Below are 18,007 nucleotides of genomic sequence, written 5' to 3' on the forward strand. Positions count from 1 at the left end.
TATCCTGGCCTAGTGGCTTTTAACTCCAAAGCCCATAGTTTTTCCACAACACTGTGCTGCATTTTGTCTGCAACTATTTCCATTTGGGAACCCAGCAATTTATCTCAAACAATAGGTACATGCATTGGAACACTTGCAAGCAATGAGCTTGGTGAGGAACGGTGGTGAGTGTAAAAGCACTATTCATCTTTAAGAGAAACTGATAAGACAACTATTCTTGTAAATTCCATACGTCAAGATTTTTTTGAAAGTTAATGTTTCTAACAGAAATTCTTATCCACAACCTAAACCACCACAGTAAAAGCATAGGATGTTGTAAGAAAGAGTTTAAAAAGAAAATAATGAAGGATTTGGAACTCAAAGTCTCCTCGAATTTCTTTCATCCATAACAAGATAAAATAGTGAAAATTATGTAACCAAATACTTTGTTTTAAGAGTGGGACAAGCTATTTTTTAAAAAGCATTTTGGGAGGGGAGGGCAAAAAGGTGATTAGCTCACATGTGAGGGGATGGACTATAATTAGTTTTTGGGGGGTGAACATGATGTAATCTACACAGAATTCAAAATATATTACAATGTACATCCGAAAGCTATATAATGTTATAATCCAATGTTACAGCAATTAGAAAAAAAAAAAGAAAAGAACAGAGGAAAAAAAAGATAACTTCATTCTCTTGCTCAGGACCTCAAGGTAGCAACAACAAACCTTCAGAAAATGTTCAAGGGACAAACTTCTACTGTGGCAACTAGGCTGAAAGCTATAGAATGGAATGACCATCTGATCACAGTCTTCACACTATATGGTGGATTACAAAGATAGCCACAATATTTGCAGCTCCTCTCCTCAAGGGTGGAGTCTATGTTCACATCTCCTGGACCTGGGCTGGCTCTGTGCTGTGCTTTGGCCGACAGACTGTGGCAAACATGAGTCTGTGCAAGTTCCAAGCCTAGACATCAAGAGGCCTTGAAGCTTCCGTTCTTGCTGTGACCTCTACCCAGTGAATAATCTCAGGCTAGCCTTCCAGAGAATGAAAGACATGGCCCAACTATATAGGTTGCCCCTGCCAACAGGAAGCCAACCACCAGACAAGTGATTGAGGTCATTGACTGCCAGCTGACTGAAGTCACATGAATGATCCCTGATGAGACCGGAAGAACCAACCAGCTGAGCTCAGTCCAGTTTGCCAACCCACAGAATTGTGAGCTAAATAAACAGTTGCTGGTTTTACCTTCTAAAATAAATAAATAAAAAGTATTTAAAAGCCAATCTAAATCTTTATTCAAGCTGATGTTATTTGTTGTGATTTGCTTGACTTTATGGTGAACACAGGTAGACAAAATTTTCTTCTCCACAGACTCTAAAAATGGAAGATACTGTGGTCATTCAATTTCCCTTTAGAAGGGTGTAACACTATTCTACTAATCCTGGCACGGACTTAAACTTTGATATAACAGATTAGTAGGTATAAATCTTGGAAAGGTAAATCTACTGAAAAAGCAGGAGATATTAACACAGCATTGCTTAAAAGAATTATACCTATCCCACCCACTTTCTTGTTTCTTCACCTAATACGACACAGAAGCCATGTATGTTTTGTCCTTGCAGTATTTTAATTACAGAGCATATTTTTCCACCTCACAATTTCCCAAAGCTCTTTCTCAATTTGGTTTTCTCAGCAAATGAGAAGAAAAACTAAGGAATCAGTAATATGTAGAATTTCATTTTCTGTAGGAATTTAGTGATTTGCTGTGAATAAGTTTAAGAAATTTATTGGAAAGTTCAACATAGTTTATGTAAGTTTGTAAATATCTGAACAGTCATAAATTTCAGGAGGCCTATATTTTTCTTTTCACCCAATTTTTTATTTCACCGTATATTTTTTATTTTCACCCAATCAGATAAGAACTTGTCAATCAATCAATGCATACTCAAGAAGTAAAGTTTACTTATTTCACAAATATTTATTAAACATCTGACAAAGGCCAGGCAATAACTAGGCATTGGGATATGATAGGAATATCTAGAAAGAATCCTTGCCCTCGCCAAATCTATAATGATTCCAGCATAGAAGATAGAGAAGCAAGAAACAAATTAAGGGTGCTAAATTGTAGTGGCAGAAGCACCTATAGGAGAGCACATCCTACAAATATCTTCCTTCTGGGTATTTTTCAGTACCTAAAATTAATCATTTATTTGTTTTCATGTTTTTTCTCCTTGCTCCCAATAGCATGTAAGCAGCTAAGTTAGTTTAGGTGGGACCAGGAAAAGCTGATAGGCAGCACATCCCACAAATATCTCCCTTCTGGGTATTTGCCAGTACCTAAAATTATTCATTTATTTGTTTCCATGTTTACTGTCTGTCTGTTCCCAATAGTGTGCAAGCTTCTTACGGGACAATGACTGTTTGTCCACTGCTGGATCTCCAGAGCCTAAACAAGGTCTGGCACACGATAGTCACTGAGTAAATATTTGCTGACTAAAGGACTAACTGGTAAGAAATGATGCTGAGATGTTTAGGCTTCATTTCCCAACCAGTGGAAAGCATGGAATGGTTTTCAGCAGCAGAATAGCATGATCTAGTGTATAGTACCAGACTGGCTCCATAGGAAAAATGGGTTGGGCAGAAGAGGGAAGGTTGACGACCTTCAGTGAGGGACCTACGCCCAAATGTGGGTCAAAATCGATGATGGCCTAAAGTTCGTGATGGCAGTGGGGAGGGAGAGAAGTGCACAGATTCAGGAGATGTTTAGGAAGTAGAACCAACAGGCTTGGTGACTGGATGTGGTGCAGGGAGGAGGGGATTAGTCAAGAATGATTCCAGGTCTGAATCACTGGATGGTTGGATGACATTAATATTTGTTAAGGTAGGAAGCACTGGAGAAGAAGAATTTTCTTGGGGGATATCAAGAATTCAGATTGAGCATGTGTTCTTTGAGATGCCTGTATGATATTCAGGTAAAAATGTCCAACAGATAAATCAAATAAATGGACCCAAAACTAAGAAGGGTGTCTGGACTAGAGATAGAAGTTGAACTTCTAGTTCAACGCAGAAATTCAGTTGAATTCCAAACTTATGAGGAAGTTATAATCAAAACAGAATATTTTTTTCTTTCCATTTTTATGACACTTGGTATGCCACACTTGCTAAGCATTAGCTGCTGCTGATGACAACTTCCTGGTGTCAGACTAGTCTTCAAGTTGAAGTGCTGAACTGAACTGACAGGGGCCTGGCCTAGTGCAATTTCCAAATTGCTTGGCAGCTGAAAGAGGTGAAAAACTCATTACTAAGCCATCTGTCCTGAAATTCTGCCCTGATTTCTAGGCCAGAGAAATTTGAATAATTTCAAGAAAATTTAAATAGCACACACAGATCAGTAAATTCTTTGGCTATCAGCTCTATATCCCAGTTTATTGAACATTAACAAAAACCTCAGAAAGTTGAGCAAGGTGGCAGAATTAGCATGTAGATACCCTAGATGTGGCCTTCATTTCAGTAGAAAACATAATTTAATGGACGATCAGAGGTCTTTCCATTAAGTATACTATGTTTTTGTTACTAATGTTGGGTTTTCCCCCTATTTCTATGATCTGCTTTTAGGCCTATATTAAGGTACTCCTGCACAATAAAATTAAATAATAGTACGAGCAATGAAATTAATATAATGGTCAATTTTAATCTCTTGCTTGTTGAAGAGAAACTTTTCTGGATTCAAAGTTTTCTTCCTCTACTTCCCTCCAGTCCTTTCTTCCTCTTTTTCTTTCCCTTCTTCCTCGCCGTCTCTCCCTTCCTCCCTCTATTTCTGCTGTTCATTCTCTTACGAAAATGCACAGGATTTTAAGTCAGAACTGGATTTGAATCAGGTCTCTACCGTATTTTAATTAAAGCTCTGAACTTGTTTCCTAAGTTTTAAATAATATTGATGATTTCTCGTCGGCAGTGCAAGCAGGGCCTTTGGAGACCTGGGCTCACCATGACCTAGCACATCACAGACTGTTATCATTAGCCAGCAGTAGCTAGGACTTCGGTGTTTAGGCCAGAAGAGGATTGTAGGAGCCCACTATATGCAGCTTCCTTTCCTTAATGCCTGAAATGGCAATTACTCATTCTATGTCAAGCAGTTAAGTGCTATATAGCTTAGTTAAGAGCCTACCTTAGGTTAGTTAACAGACCTCAGTTTGAATATGAGCTCCATCATTTATTATTTGTATAATCTTGGGAAAGTTTTTAGATTTCTCTAAACTTTAGTTTCTTTAATTCTAAAATAAGAATAATGGCTCTTATGTAATAGAATCTGAGGTAATGTATGCCAAGTAATTAATAGTGATTAGCACACAACAAACAATGTTCATTGTGGGGTGTTAGAGTACCGTAATTTGCCTATTTGCTTACTATTGAATAATTTTTTGTTCTCTTTCCATAGAACTTTGAGCACATGTAACATGATGTGCTTGCAGAGATTTGAGCAGATATCTCTATCGCCAATGCTATCCTAGGGCGGTCAAATGAAGAGATTGTCCCAGGATTCTGGATGTGGCTTGACCCAATAGAACTGTGACATTCCCCCAAAGAAACCCAGGCCTTTTGTGCCACAGACATATTTTTCTTCAATAAGAGAAAAGAAAGAATATTGTCATTAAAAGTTTCAAATGCTGAAGACATTACCTTTAGGAGCTTTCCCGAAGGTTTTGGCATCTGTTCACCTATTTTCTTCAGGTTTAAATCAATATGATTATTTCCCAATGTAATGGCAATTGAGACACCAACAAAAACAGAAAATATGGAAATTCAGAGGTGAAAAGAATGTCTCATCCTACTATTTCACTTATGAACATTATTATTGTAATTATCATTATTTAATAAGTATTGTATTTAGCCAGTAGTTTTGACTAATCTATTAAGAATACATTTTTAATGTAAGAAACTCAGAATGTCTAAGAATTAATTTATGAAAAGCCCAGTTTTTGTATTGCCTTTTCTCAATCCTGAGTTCATATTTCACTAGAAAAGGCAGAATCTAACATGTAAGTTCTATCTATTATGTAATTAAATTGAATAGTAAAGAATATTTGGAATGGCTTAAAGTAATAGGGCAAAAGGAGGGGTTAGGAAAGGCCAAATGGAATGAATCTTTGATACAGCAGAGAAGCCTTTCTCAGACTTTCACGTGCCTATACGTCTGCTGGAGAGCTTGTTCAAATGCAGATTCTGATTCAGTAGCCCAGAGGGTGGGAACAGAGGTTTGGCATTTCTAACAAACTTCCGGGTACCGAGGGTGCTGCTGGTCCCCCACCACACTCTGAGTAGTGAGGAAGAATCTAGAATCCAGTGACAAGTGGGGAGAGACAATGGCTTGTATCCTGTAGTTCAGCATCATAGAAGACATCTGAAAACTCAACCACCAGCCATTTGGAATCTCTCGTCTTTTAACACAACAGCTCTCTGACAATTTGATAGTAATAACTGACTTAGACCTCTTCAATGAGTAGAAGGCACAACCTCTGCAAACCTGATGAACATTGATCAAATAGCCAGAGAAGTAACAATAATAAGGTGACATCATCTGCTGAGGTGAAAATGCAAAAACAGGATGAGAAACCTATTCGACCACCTTTGTCAGAATTGGGCCATTCCATACACCTGAAACTACTGTAATCTTATATGTCAATTATATATTAATAATAAAAAATAATTGGGGGACTGGCCCAGTGGCGTAGCAGTGAAGTTCACGCACACCACTTCGGCAGCTCTGATTCGCTGGTTCGGTTCCCAGGCGAGGACTGGCACTGCTTATCAACCCATGCTGTGGCAGGAGTCCCCGCCACATAATATAGTAGAGGAAAATGGGCACAGATGTTAGCTGAGGGCTAATCTTCCTCAAAAAACAAAAGAATTGGCATTCTTTCACATACTCCAGTGGTGATTCTCAAGGTAGATTCTTTCGGAAAATTATAACAAACTTTCTACTGAAATTTTTTTTTCTGGTGGGCCTATCACCACGGAGGGTTCCTCTCCACTTTCTATAATATAAAACTAATTCACACTCACATTCACTTTCAACAGGTTTTAATTTTATACTAAGCAATTATATTAGAAGGAAGCACATGAAAGAAATACTTGACTATGTGAAAACCTTAAAGAGGTGGTATGCCCTAATTACGTTCAGAATTATTTGCTTTGCTGAACATGACACGAGAATGATAGTGGAAATCAATACTCTGGTTTATCTCTTTTTAAGAGCGTCTATTTGTATTAGAATATTTCCTTTTCTAAAAGCAGTCACCCTCTTTAGGCAGTAAAGGTACACTAGGTGTACCCAATGGCTTTCAACTGTGGTCAGTACACACTCTCTAATGACCTCAGGAAAGACTGTCAAAGGTGTCCTGTGCATGAAGATGTTTACGAAGCAGCGAGCCATCACACATATTTAACTATTTTATCTTTGAGAGCCGAAGAGAATGTCAGAAGCCTCATTTCCTGGCTAGACAATAAGCATCCTGCCCTAAGCTTGGACACGTACACAGCACATCATTTCAATTGTGGCATGAGTGATGGCTGTAAGTATGACAGCTGACACATTCGCTAAACCATTGCTCTTGGAAACAAGGCAGTCTGCAAACTCAGAGAGGAAGATTTTACCAGCTGGGTGTTTATATCTACATTAGTGACCTGGGGAGAATAATAGCTTTATTTCAGAACAAGTTGCATAAGTAGAGAGATATCCTGACTTTTACAACAGAGTAGCAGATGCTTTTGGTTTTTTTCCAGTCATTTCAGTTTTGTTTGCTGGCTATCTTAATGTAAAATGATTCTCGAAAGAGTTTTGCAAATTTATTTCCTTCAACTGTACCCATCCTCTGTGCTAAAGAGTTGTTGCAATTGCTTCAGAAATGGAAACCCTGATTTATACTTCACAAGTATTTCAAAGACGCCACAGCACAGTGGGACCTGCATCCACTTGTCTTCATTCCCTTGATAAGCAGGAAAGCATCCTGGAGGAGAAGCAGGCACAGGCAGCCACTGGGAAGCCAGAGTTCATGTTCCCTGTGAGAGCCATTCATCCTGTCACTAACATGACACCTTACTTAAGCTACCCAGACAAAAATAGATCTTCACTCGAGCTGGAAAAGCAGTGGGTTGGAGAAGTACAGAACTACCAGTTTACATATTTCAGCTCCGTCTGTGAAAATGACTCCCTGTCTGGAGGTAACCTTGGCCAGGTTAGTTCACTTCAGCTGCAGAGAATTGATCCACCTTTCTTGTCAACCAAGTGAACAACCACTTTCAAAATAATAACGAACATAGTCAAAGAAAATGCAGCAAATTAACTTGAAGCTGATATGATATCAGGTTGGACTACCTCTGACGACATTTGAACAAAATACTGAATTAGAAGCACATTTGTCTTTTTTTCAATAAGCGGTAAATTTTGAAACAAATAACCTATTTCAATTAATAATGATTTCATGTCAGTTAACTTTTTCTAGGATGTAGCTATTCAAATAACTCCCAGTTTGACAATTATCTTTTCTTCATAACTCTCCAATTATTTTATAGGAATTCTTATTTTCCCAGCTAGATTATAAAATCCTCCAGGGAAGCAATAACGTCTTTTTCATTCATGATTTAGGGCTAAATCACAAGGTCTCGGTGCTATCCATGTCTCAACATGGATAGAGAGATGGGAAAGGATTCCAGTCTGGCCTCTAAGAAGTTCTCCATATGCAATGAAGGAGTACATTGTGTTCTTGTGCCACCATCTCCCTAACTACTCTATTCCTAATTGTGGCACAGCTGGATTGAACTAGAAGTAGATGGAGATTTGGGGGCAGATGGAGAAGGTGAGGACATTCTCTAACCTTGTCTCACCGTATGGGTGTTAGCCCTGGTGCTGTGGTACCAACTCATTGGTACTACTTCTGCTAGGTCTAAGATCTGATTGGAGTAAGTTTTACCCTCCCTGGAGTTTAAATTTCTACTCCTTTGTTTTAATAAAATAAAGCATCTCTGTACAGTGAATCTTGGCATAGAAATTTTTTTTGTAATTATAATACCACTAGTAATTACCATTTATTGAGCATGTATTAAATGATGAGTACTCTACATAGATTATCTAATTAAATCTACCCCAAAACTCTATGAGGTAGCTATTATTAGTCCCAAAACAGAGATAGAGAAATTGAAGCCTAGAGATCTTATCTAACCTCATGCATTTGGAAAGTGAAGGAGGACGTCTTTGCAACTGGCTCTGTGGGGCTACAAAGCCTAATGTGCTCCTAATGTGGGAGTCTTGAGTGCCTGCAACTTATTCTCATCTTGGAAAATAAAGCATCTCTATGTTTGTCAGGTTGCATAGCTACTGAATAAACTCTATACAGTGGGATACTGAAATTGATGGAGCAATAATTTGTTCCATGTACAGCCGAAGTACTACCATAAAGAATACTTAATGATGACTGAGATGCAGTTGCTATCTTCAATCAGCAGAAACACAAACTCAACCTTTTTGGATGATAGACCCTGCGTAATTAACGAGACAACAAGACATAGAATAGATTCCAAAAACTAAATCTTTTGTTCTTTCCTTCATCATTTCATCCATAATAGAAATTAAAAGAATTATTGTTGCAAACACTAAAAAGAGGGTGAAAAGAGACGTCACAAATTGGGAGAAGAGACTTGCAATACACATAACTCACAAAAAGAACTCCTGCAAGTTAATTAGAAAAAGACTAAGAACTCAATAGAAAAATGAAGAAGAGGTTTGAACAGGTTCTTCACAGAGAGGAAAACATAAATGGCCAACACAAAAGAAAAGATACACAGTCTCATTAGAAATCAAGGAGATGAAAATTAAAACCACAGTGAACTACCATGTTACACACACCTGACTGACAAATATTACAAGCCTGTAAGGAGTAACCCAAGCACTTACATAAGGCTGGTGGGAGGGTACACAGGTCCAACCACTCTGTAAAGCAATTTGACACTATCTAGAAAAGTTGTTTCAGTCCTAGGCATACGCCATAAGGACAATTTTGTCCACGTATACAAAAAGAAAAAAGGCTCGTAGCAATACTACGTGTATTAACCAAAAAAAGAGAAAAGAAAAAGTAAACAGAGAAGCAATCCAAATGTCAATGAATAGATCAACGATAAATGGATACATAGATTACAGTATATCCATGTGATGGAATATTTTATAAGTGAAAATAAATGAAGTACAGCTACATGTAACAATGTGAATGAATCTCAGGAATTAAAGATTAAACAAGAAGGCTGTTGCAGAAAAATATGTAAGATTCCATTTATAAAGCTCTCCGACATGCAAGACTAAATAATAGAGCAAGGGAATGATAAGGTAAAATTCAGGTCAGGACAGGAATGGGCTGGGCAGAGAGAAGTGGAGGGAGGAGATCTTGGGAAGACTCTCATAAGATGACAAAGTTAACTACAGTATTCTTTTTCTTAAATTTGGTGGGGGGGTGTCCAGGTAAACATTGCATAACTATACTTCTTAAAATTCTTTTTTGTGGTGTTTTATTAATTGTAGTAAAATATACATGACACAAAATTGACCGTTTTAACCATTTAAGTGTACAGTTCAGTGGAATTAAGTATATTCACATTAGTATGCAATCATCATCACTAGATAAGAGAATTATTCTTTTTTTTGAAGTCTAATTAATATGACAGTATATTAGCTTTCGGTGTACAATGTAATGATTTGGTATTTGTATATGTTGCAAAATGACTACCAAAATAAGTTCAGTTAACATCCATCACCATACATAGTTACAGTTTTTTCCTTGTGATGAGAACTTTCAAGATCCAGTCTCCTAGCTACTCTTGAATACACAATGCAGTATTATTAACTATAGCCTATAGTCACCATGGTACATAACATCCCCATGACTTTTTCATTTTATTTTATTTATTTATTTACTTATTTTTGGTGAGGAAGATTGTCCCTGAGCTAACATCTGTGGTAATCTTCCTCTATTTTGTATGTGGGACAGTGCCACAGCATGGCTTGATGAATGGTGTGTAGGTCTGCGCCCAGGATCTGAACCCACAAACTGCGGGTCACAAAAGTGGAACTTCACTATACTGCCGGCCGGCCTCTGACTTATTCATTTTAAAGCTGGAAATTTGTAACTTTTGACCCTCTTTACCCGTTTAACCCACCCTGCACCTCTCACCTCAGGCAACTACCAATCTGTTCTCTATATCTATGAGCTTGTTTTGTTACAATTTCACACATACGTGAGATCATACAGTATTTATCTTTTTCTGTCTAACTTATTTCACTTAGCATAATACCCTCAAGGTACATCCATGTCATCACAAATAGCAAGATTTCATTCTTTTCGTGGCTGAATAATATTCTTTTGTGTATATATGCCACATTTGCTTTATCCATTCACCCATTGATGGACCTTTATGTTGTTTCCATATCTTGGCTATTGTAAATAATGCTGCAATGAACATGGAGGTGCATATATCTTTTCGAATTAGTGTTTTCATTTTCTTTGGATAAATACTCAGAAGTGGAATTGCTGAATCATGTGATAGTTCTATTTTCAATTTTTTGAAGAAACTCCATACTATTTTCCTTAGTAGCTGCACCAATTTACACTCCCACCAACAGTGCAGAAGGATTCCCTTTTCTCCACATCCTCACCCAAACGTCTTATTTCTTGTCTTTTGATAATAGGTCTTCTAACAGACGTGTGGTGATATCTCACTGTGGTTATCACTTGCATTTCCCTGATGATTAGTGATACTGAGCACCTTTTCATGACCTGTTGGCCATCTGTATGTCTTCTTTGGAAAAATGTCTATTCAGATCCTTTGCTCATTTTTAAATTTGTGTATTTTTTTGCTATTGAGTTGTATAAGTTCTTTATATATTTCAGGTTGTTACTGTTACATGCTGTCAAGTCAGCTCAACTCCTGGCCACCCCATGAATGAGTGATGTCTCCAATGTCCTGTCCTCAACAGCCCCATGCAGCTCCTTTAGACTCACGTCTATGATTTCCTTTATGGAGTCAACCCATGTCATATTTGTTCTTCCTCTTTTCCTGCTGCCTTGTACTTTCCCCAGCATTATTGATTTTTCCAAAGAATCCTGCCTTCTCATGATGTGCCCAAGTAGGACAGCCTCAGTTTTATCATTTTCCCTCCAGCAAGAGTTCAGGCTTAATTTGCTCTGGGACCCACTTGTTCATCTTTCTGGAAGTCCAGGGTATCTGTAGAGCTCTCTTCTAACACCTTGTTTCAAATGAATCAATTTTTTCCTGTTAGCTTTCTTCACTGTCCAGTGTCCACAAGATACGTTTCACATCCATACATGGTAATTAGGGATATGAGAGTGTGGATAATCTTGGCCTTGGTTTCTAATGACACCTCCTCACACTTGATGATCTTTCCTAATTCTCTTATTGATGTCCTTCCAAGTCTCAGTCTTCTCTTGATTTCTTGGCTGCAGTCTCCATTTAAATTGATGACTGAACAAAGGGAAACAAGCTCTTTAAGAATTTTAATGCCTTCATTGTCTATGTTAAAGTTGTGTAGTTCTTCTGTAGTAATGATTTTTGTCTTCTCGATGTTGACATGCCATCCTGCTTTGGCACTTTCTTCTTTCACTTTCCTCAGAAGTTGTTTCAAGTCATGGTCGCTTTCTGCCAGTAAGATGGTGTCATCTGGGTATCTTAGATTGTTGATACTTCTTCCACCAGTTTCCACTCCTCCTTCATCTCAGTCTAGCCCAGTTTTTCATAAGATATGTTTTGCATACAGACTAAACAGATAGGGAGATAAAATGCACCCTGTGTGACACCTTTGCCTTTAGGAGACAATGCTGTCTCTCCATATTCTGTCCTGACAGTGATTTCTTGTTCACAATACAGGTTATGCATCAGGGCAATCAAGTGTCGAGGCACATCCATTTCTTTCAGAGCAGCCCATAACTTTTCAGGATCCACGGAGTCAGAAGCTTTACTATAGTCTATAAAACACAGACTAATCTTCTGAAATTCTTTGGCGCACTCCAGTAGACAAAGGGTAATGACAATTAGGTCTGTTATTTTGGATGTTAACCCCTTATCAGACAGATGATTTGCAAATATTTTCTCCCATTCAGTAGGTTGCCTTTTCATTTTGTTGATGGTTTCCTTTGCTGTGGAGGAGAATTACTGTTTTTGTCTAATAATATTTGATTAATCACTTTCACATCTTTGGTGAGTTTTAGCCAGTTCATGATCATAAGAAAAAATTTCTCATTTTGGTAAGTTATTGTAATGAGAAACATTTTTTGTGAGTGAGAACAGTATATTGAGGTAGTCTGAGGAAATTAATATAATATGTGGAGAAAGGTTAAGACGCTTGATCCTCTGAAGTAATAAAAAAGCAGCTACATATTTTCAGTAGTATGTGAAGGTTCGATGACACCTAGAATTTAAGGGGTTCTATCAACTACCCTTTGGGTCAATTGTATAACAATTTTTAAGTCAGATAATTGTTTTATTGAATTAATTAGATTTCATCTCTCTCTCTAATTATTTTATAGCCTAGTAGTCCAAAAAAATATATGACACAGTTGCATCTGGACACTTTCCAAATATTACATAATTAGAAATGACAAGTAATTGTTTTATAATGCTTTCCATAATCCCAATTCATGTGTTCTATGAAGAACGAGGATAAAATAGCAGGTATGAAGCCCAAATTTTTCACAACTCATCCTTTCGAGCATTATTGATCTCACCTTCTTCTTCAATGCTGGGATTTCAGACCCAAGCTTAGTAATTCTTGTGGCACGGTTCGTTTGTTTCCTGTGCCTGTTGCAGCATGACTTGATCATTGTTTAAAGGCATTTGTAACTCCAGAAACTGAGGGCAGAAAAAAAAAAAGGGAACAGGGCCATGTTAGGCAAGAATTCTCTGTTTTATAATAAAAGACGCCATTGAATGCCAAAGCTGATTATGAAACAAACCCCATCAAGATCTAAAAATTCCACCAGAGAATGAAGCATTATGGGAATTTTCATCAGTTCTCATTTCTTTTCTGCCTGCAGGAGTTCTTTGTTAAAAACAATATGTTAACTCATTAAAAAAAAAATCTGGAAAGACTTCAAAAACAGTCGCTTAATATGTTACATTTTATGACGTTTTATAGCCAATTCATGTTTTAACAAGTCCATTCATTTAGTAATTGCAGCAGATTATCTGATACATTTCCTTTTTATAAACAAGATTTTTCCTCAGGGGGGCGGCCCAGTGGCTCAGGGGTTAAGTTCACATGTTCCACTTTGGCGGCCCAGGGTTCACTGGTCCAGATCCCAGGTGCAGACATGGCACCACTTGGAAAGCCACGCTGTGGTAGGCGTCCCACATATAAAGTAGAGGAAGACAAGCATGGATCTTAGCTCAGGGCCTGTCTTCCTCAGAAAAAAGAGGAGGATTGGCAGCAGATGTTAGCTCAGGGCTAATCTTCCTCAAAAAAAAAAAAAAAATTCCTCAGGAAGCATAGTTTGTTTAAATTTTTTTTAAATCTCAATTTCTTTACAGGATAGTTCCATAAATATTCACAATGTATAACTTTGTATTACACATTTATTATAAAGGCCTTAATCAACAATGAACCATGAATAATAATGATAATACACTTTGCTGGTTCTGCTTCTCTTAATTAAATTTTAATTAAAAGTCAGCACATGGCACTAAGAAGGCGACATACAGATTATTTGTAACAAGATGGCAAAGTAAATTAAAATTGTAAATAATTGTTTCATCGTCCAAATATCTGAATTTCACTGAATTCTGAGAGGCAGCAGGGTCCAGTGGAATCCTTGGATGGTGTATCTAGATTTCTGTTTTCTTAGTGGTAAATTGAAAATGACAACACCATCAACTGACTTTATTACAAAAAGAAATGAAACACCAAGTGTTCTATCTAAACCTAATTATAATTTATTAGGGGCATTCGTTTAAGCATCTTCTGGAAGTTCTTATCTAGGGTGATACACACAAAGCCAATTTGATAATGCTCCTGACAGTGCTGATTCATTAAATTTCTATAAATCTCTGAAATACTTTCCTTTAGAAAGTAATATATGTATATATATATTAAATACACATAAATATTATAATACATTATAACAAACTCTTTATGTATATATTTATATAAACTCCTTCACCGCACTCCACCCATGCTGTAGGTGGCACTTTCTCAGCCAATGAGATTTAGCCTCTAGCCGACACACTGTGCTGTACACATATTCCTGGCTAAAGAGCAATAGTGCACCATACTGCAAAGGCCCTTAGCCAAAGAGTACTCTACCTGATTTTTCTAAGTTGAGTGGGTTCTAAAACATGTATTGTTTACTCTGCTCTTAGGGCTGCTCTTTCTACTATTCATTTTATGCTATGGTGAACAGTTTTAACCTGTAATGTATGACCAAAAGTCACAAAGTATGCAAGTGATAGATATACCCAAAAAAAGGTGGTGAGGGGGTAAGTAGACTACATGATGTCTTCAAGGAAATGACTTAGGAATCAGAGAGTAAAGACCATGAAACACTTACTGATTTTTAAAGGTCCTTTGACCTTCGTGAACATCATAAACATCACTGCAAGCTGGAGGACGGACCAGCAAAGAGAGATTGTCCACGTTGATCGTTTAGAGAGCATCTCCTTGGGGCTGTTCTCCAAAGAACCCACAGAGAAATGGTCCTGCCATTTCTGGGAATCCATCCCTTGAACTAAACCCGGTGTGCTATATTCAAAAGTTTTCTGGAGACATGGTCTGTTTTGGAAGGTAATTTAAAAGATACAGCTTTTTGATGGGACAAAAGGTGTTCAATAAACTGGCTGAATCACAGGAGGCACATTGCAGAGTGAAGAGATGGACCACATCTGGTGAAAGACTAAAAAGGTGAAAGTATGTCAAGAGAGACAAAAAATAAATAATAAGCTGAGCTAAGTTTAAATCTCATGCTTAACCCGGTACACTTAATACAAATGGAAGCCACTCTTCCCACGGAGTTGAAAGACTTAGAATGGCAGAAGATAGTAGACAAATCAGTCCAGAATGGCTAATCTTGCTCAACCAACAGTGCCTGGCATATATATTTTTTAAGTGGTTGGTCCATGACTACACAAATGGCCCATATCACTCAAGTGAAATTAGCTTCTAACTAGAAAGTGAAGGCCAATCTTGTTTTCTAGATAGGGGACTAAATTTTACAAAATTTGTACTAGCAGGAAGATTCCACAGCAAGTATACACTTTACCACTTTTGATGCTAAAAATTACAGACAATTCTAAGATATCACAGCTATGTTATATATTTCATCAGAAAACAAAGAGTTTTCTTGTAGCTACTTACTCGGAGGAAAACTTTATGAGAAATCATAACCCTGTGATGTCTTTTTTTAGGTCTACTTTACATGAAAGAGTCCATGGCAATCAATCAAACTGATTCCTAGAAAAGATATTTTGCTTCCAAAAGCTGGACTTGCCTCCAAAAGCATTTAATTTTCATATTTCCTAGAAACATGGTCCCCTTCTCATTTCTATATCTCACAGATTAGGAGAGAAAATATGTGAACTCTTCCACTCTCCTCTACCCTCATCTTTCCTACACACACATATATTTAGAGGGAAAGAAAAGTTAAAGAAATATGAGAAAATCTTCTTTGCAGCAAATAAAACAGTGTTTAACCTCTGTCAATCATTTTACCTGCTCCTACTCAGTCTTCAGAGGTTTGAGGGCTGGGGTTGTGGGGGAAGAGGCAGAGGAAGTGGGAAAGATCCAGGAGAAGTGACACTTCATTCCGTAAGCAGTGACTAGGCTCACTGACCAAGCTGGAGATACGACGGTAAATAAGATGCAGCCCACTATCATGGAAATTTCATTCTAAAGGTAGAAAAGCTAAAAAATAAGCAAACAATAGTAAAACAATTATAAAATTGGAAATGTGATGAAAGGAACAAATGAAAGCTGAAAAATAATAATGGCTGTGGTGTGTACTGTAGATGGGGATGTACTTTAGACAGAATAGTCGAGGTCCAATGAGAAGGAGTTGGCCACAGGAAGATGGGGAAGCATTTCCTGGGGAAAAACAACCAGCACAATTGGTCCTGTGGTGGAAAAAGTGTGAGGAGCATTGAAGAATTTTGAGGAGAGACCCACAGTGACCGGCTCCCTTTCTGCAAAGATAGATATGGTCGACTTACAAAGAATGGGCTGCAGGCAGCCAAGAGTGAAAGTGGAGGGGCTTGGTAAAAGAAGTGGGCAGCCAGGATGAAGACGGAGCAGAGGAGATGGAGAGAAGTGAAGAGATGTGGCTTGCTGATGGAGTGGATATGAAGATGCAAGAAAAGGGAAGAATCAACAATGACTCCCAGGTTCCAACCTTGAGCCTTTGGGTGGCCAGCGGTGGCATGCACTGACATGAATAAGACTAGACACTGGGAAACAATTTGAAGGGAAGGATAAGGTGATTGAAGGGAAGAATTACACTTAGTGCTCTTTTCATGGATTAATTCTGTGGATTTACTCTGTCAGAAGTGGCAATAAGCAGAAATTCACCTACAAATAACCTCATCACTGATCCTGTTGGAGCCATGAAATATCTGCTTTATAAAATGAGGAGATTACAAAACTAAATACTAAATTATTCCTCTCAACCTGGTATAGCGCTAAACATGTGAGAACTATGAGTCTCACAATGCACAGCACATTTTGAGCTTCTCAGAGGACAGTACGGAATATGTGTGAAAGGCTCATTAATTTAGTATCCAGGAATGTGTTGTTGGATGCAGTAGAGCTAAAAATAAGAGTAGAGGTCTAAAAATAGTACTCCCGTTTCCTCCTTTAAAATGTGTTCTCTAACAGATTAACAAATGGTATTACTCTTGTTCAGGAATTCTGGCCTAGTTTAAGAGTCTGTGGGCATCCAAACAAGCAATTTGACAAAGCTCTCAATCTGGAATAGTATCAGGGCCTTAATTGGAATAAAGTCCACTATATTTAGGGATGAGATTCTCCCCATTTTCCTTGGATTTCTGTGCTATTGGAGTTAGGAAACTCTCAGAAGTTACACATGGATTTACTCAGTTCAAGTTCTTGACTAGAGGACAAATTAATTGTACCACTGTCTCAATAGTATGCAATATTACTCATAGAAAGCTAAACATAGCTCCTCGTGCCATATCCATGGTTTCATTGCATTGATTTTTTCAATGTTTTATATGAAATAGTGTATGGACTAGCAGCTATTGCCCAAATTTCTTGTTCCCTCACACATCCATCAGCCAATCTTCAGAGATCTGAAGTGATGAGATATATAGTTCGTTCCTGAATGTCTCCAGAGAATGAAATTTCCAGTCAGATCAATTTAACAAACATTAAGAGAATGTGTACCATGTGTTGGAAACTGTGCTAGGGGCCAAGGACACAGTTACTGTTGCATCATGGTTTTATAAACTGCCTCAAACTCCCACTTCTGCTTTTTAAAATAGTAGTTAATTGAGCACTTAGTGCATTCCACTAAGTGTTTTAAGCAGTTTCAAAGAATAATTCAGAGTCAGTTATTTTGTGTAAAAATTTTCTCACATGGAAGGAATAGGATGACCAACTTGTCCCAGCTTGCCTGGGACTACTTCAGTTATTTTTTTAATTGAGGTGAAATTCAAGTAACATAAAATTAGCTGTTTTAAAGTGTGCAATTCAGGGGCCAGTCCCATGGCCGAGTGGTTAAGTTCACACTCCTCTTCGGTGGCCCAGGGTTTCACTGGTTCGGATCCTGGGCGCGGATACGGCACCACTCATCAGGCCATACTGAAGTGGTATCGCACATGCCACAACTAGAAGGACCCACAACTAAAAATATACAACTATGTACTGGGGGGCTTTGGGGAGAAAAAGGAAAAATAAAATCTTAAAGCGTGCAATTCAGTGATTTAATACATTCACAACATTGTGCAATCACAACCTCTA

General features: G+C 37.8%; 1 protein-coding gene across 20 annotated transcripts in view; it reads right to left on the reverse strand.

Annotated features, from left to right (window-relative positions):
- LMNTD1 (lamin tail domain containing 1) overlaps window positions 1–18,007 on the reverse strand; it is a 369,615-nt gene that overhangs the window by 233,986 nt on the left and 117,622 nt on the right. For 5 of the 20 annotated variants that reach the window (XM_023643262.2, XM_070271088.1, XM_070271081.1 and 2 more), the window contains one exon: window positions 12,771–12,894. The exons of 14 other annotated variants lie outside the window; for them this stretch is intronic. In XM_023643262.2, coding sequence (XP_023499030.1) covers window positions 12,771–12,866 — 96 coding nt within the window. In that variant the 5' untranslated portion in view covers window positions 12,867–12,894. Of the gene's footprint in view, window positions 1–12,770; window positions 12,895–14,588; window positions 14,711–18,007 lie in introns of those variants that run through there. One more of the 20 variants, XM_023643264.2, reaches the window with a different exon arrangement.

This window comes from Equus caballus, chromosome 6 (genome assembly GCF_041296265.1).
Source record: "Equus caballus isolate H_3958 breed thoroughbred chromosome 6, TB-T2T, whole genome shotgun sequence".
Classification (NCBI taxonomy): Eukaryota; Metazoa; Chordata; class Mammalia; order Perissodactyla; family Equidae; genus Equus; species Equus caballus.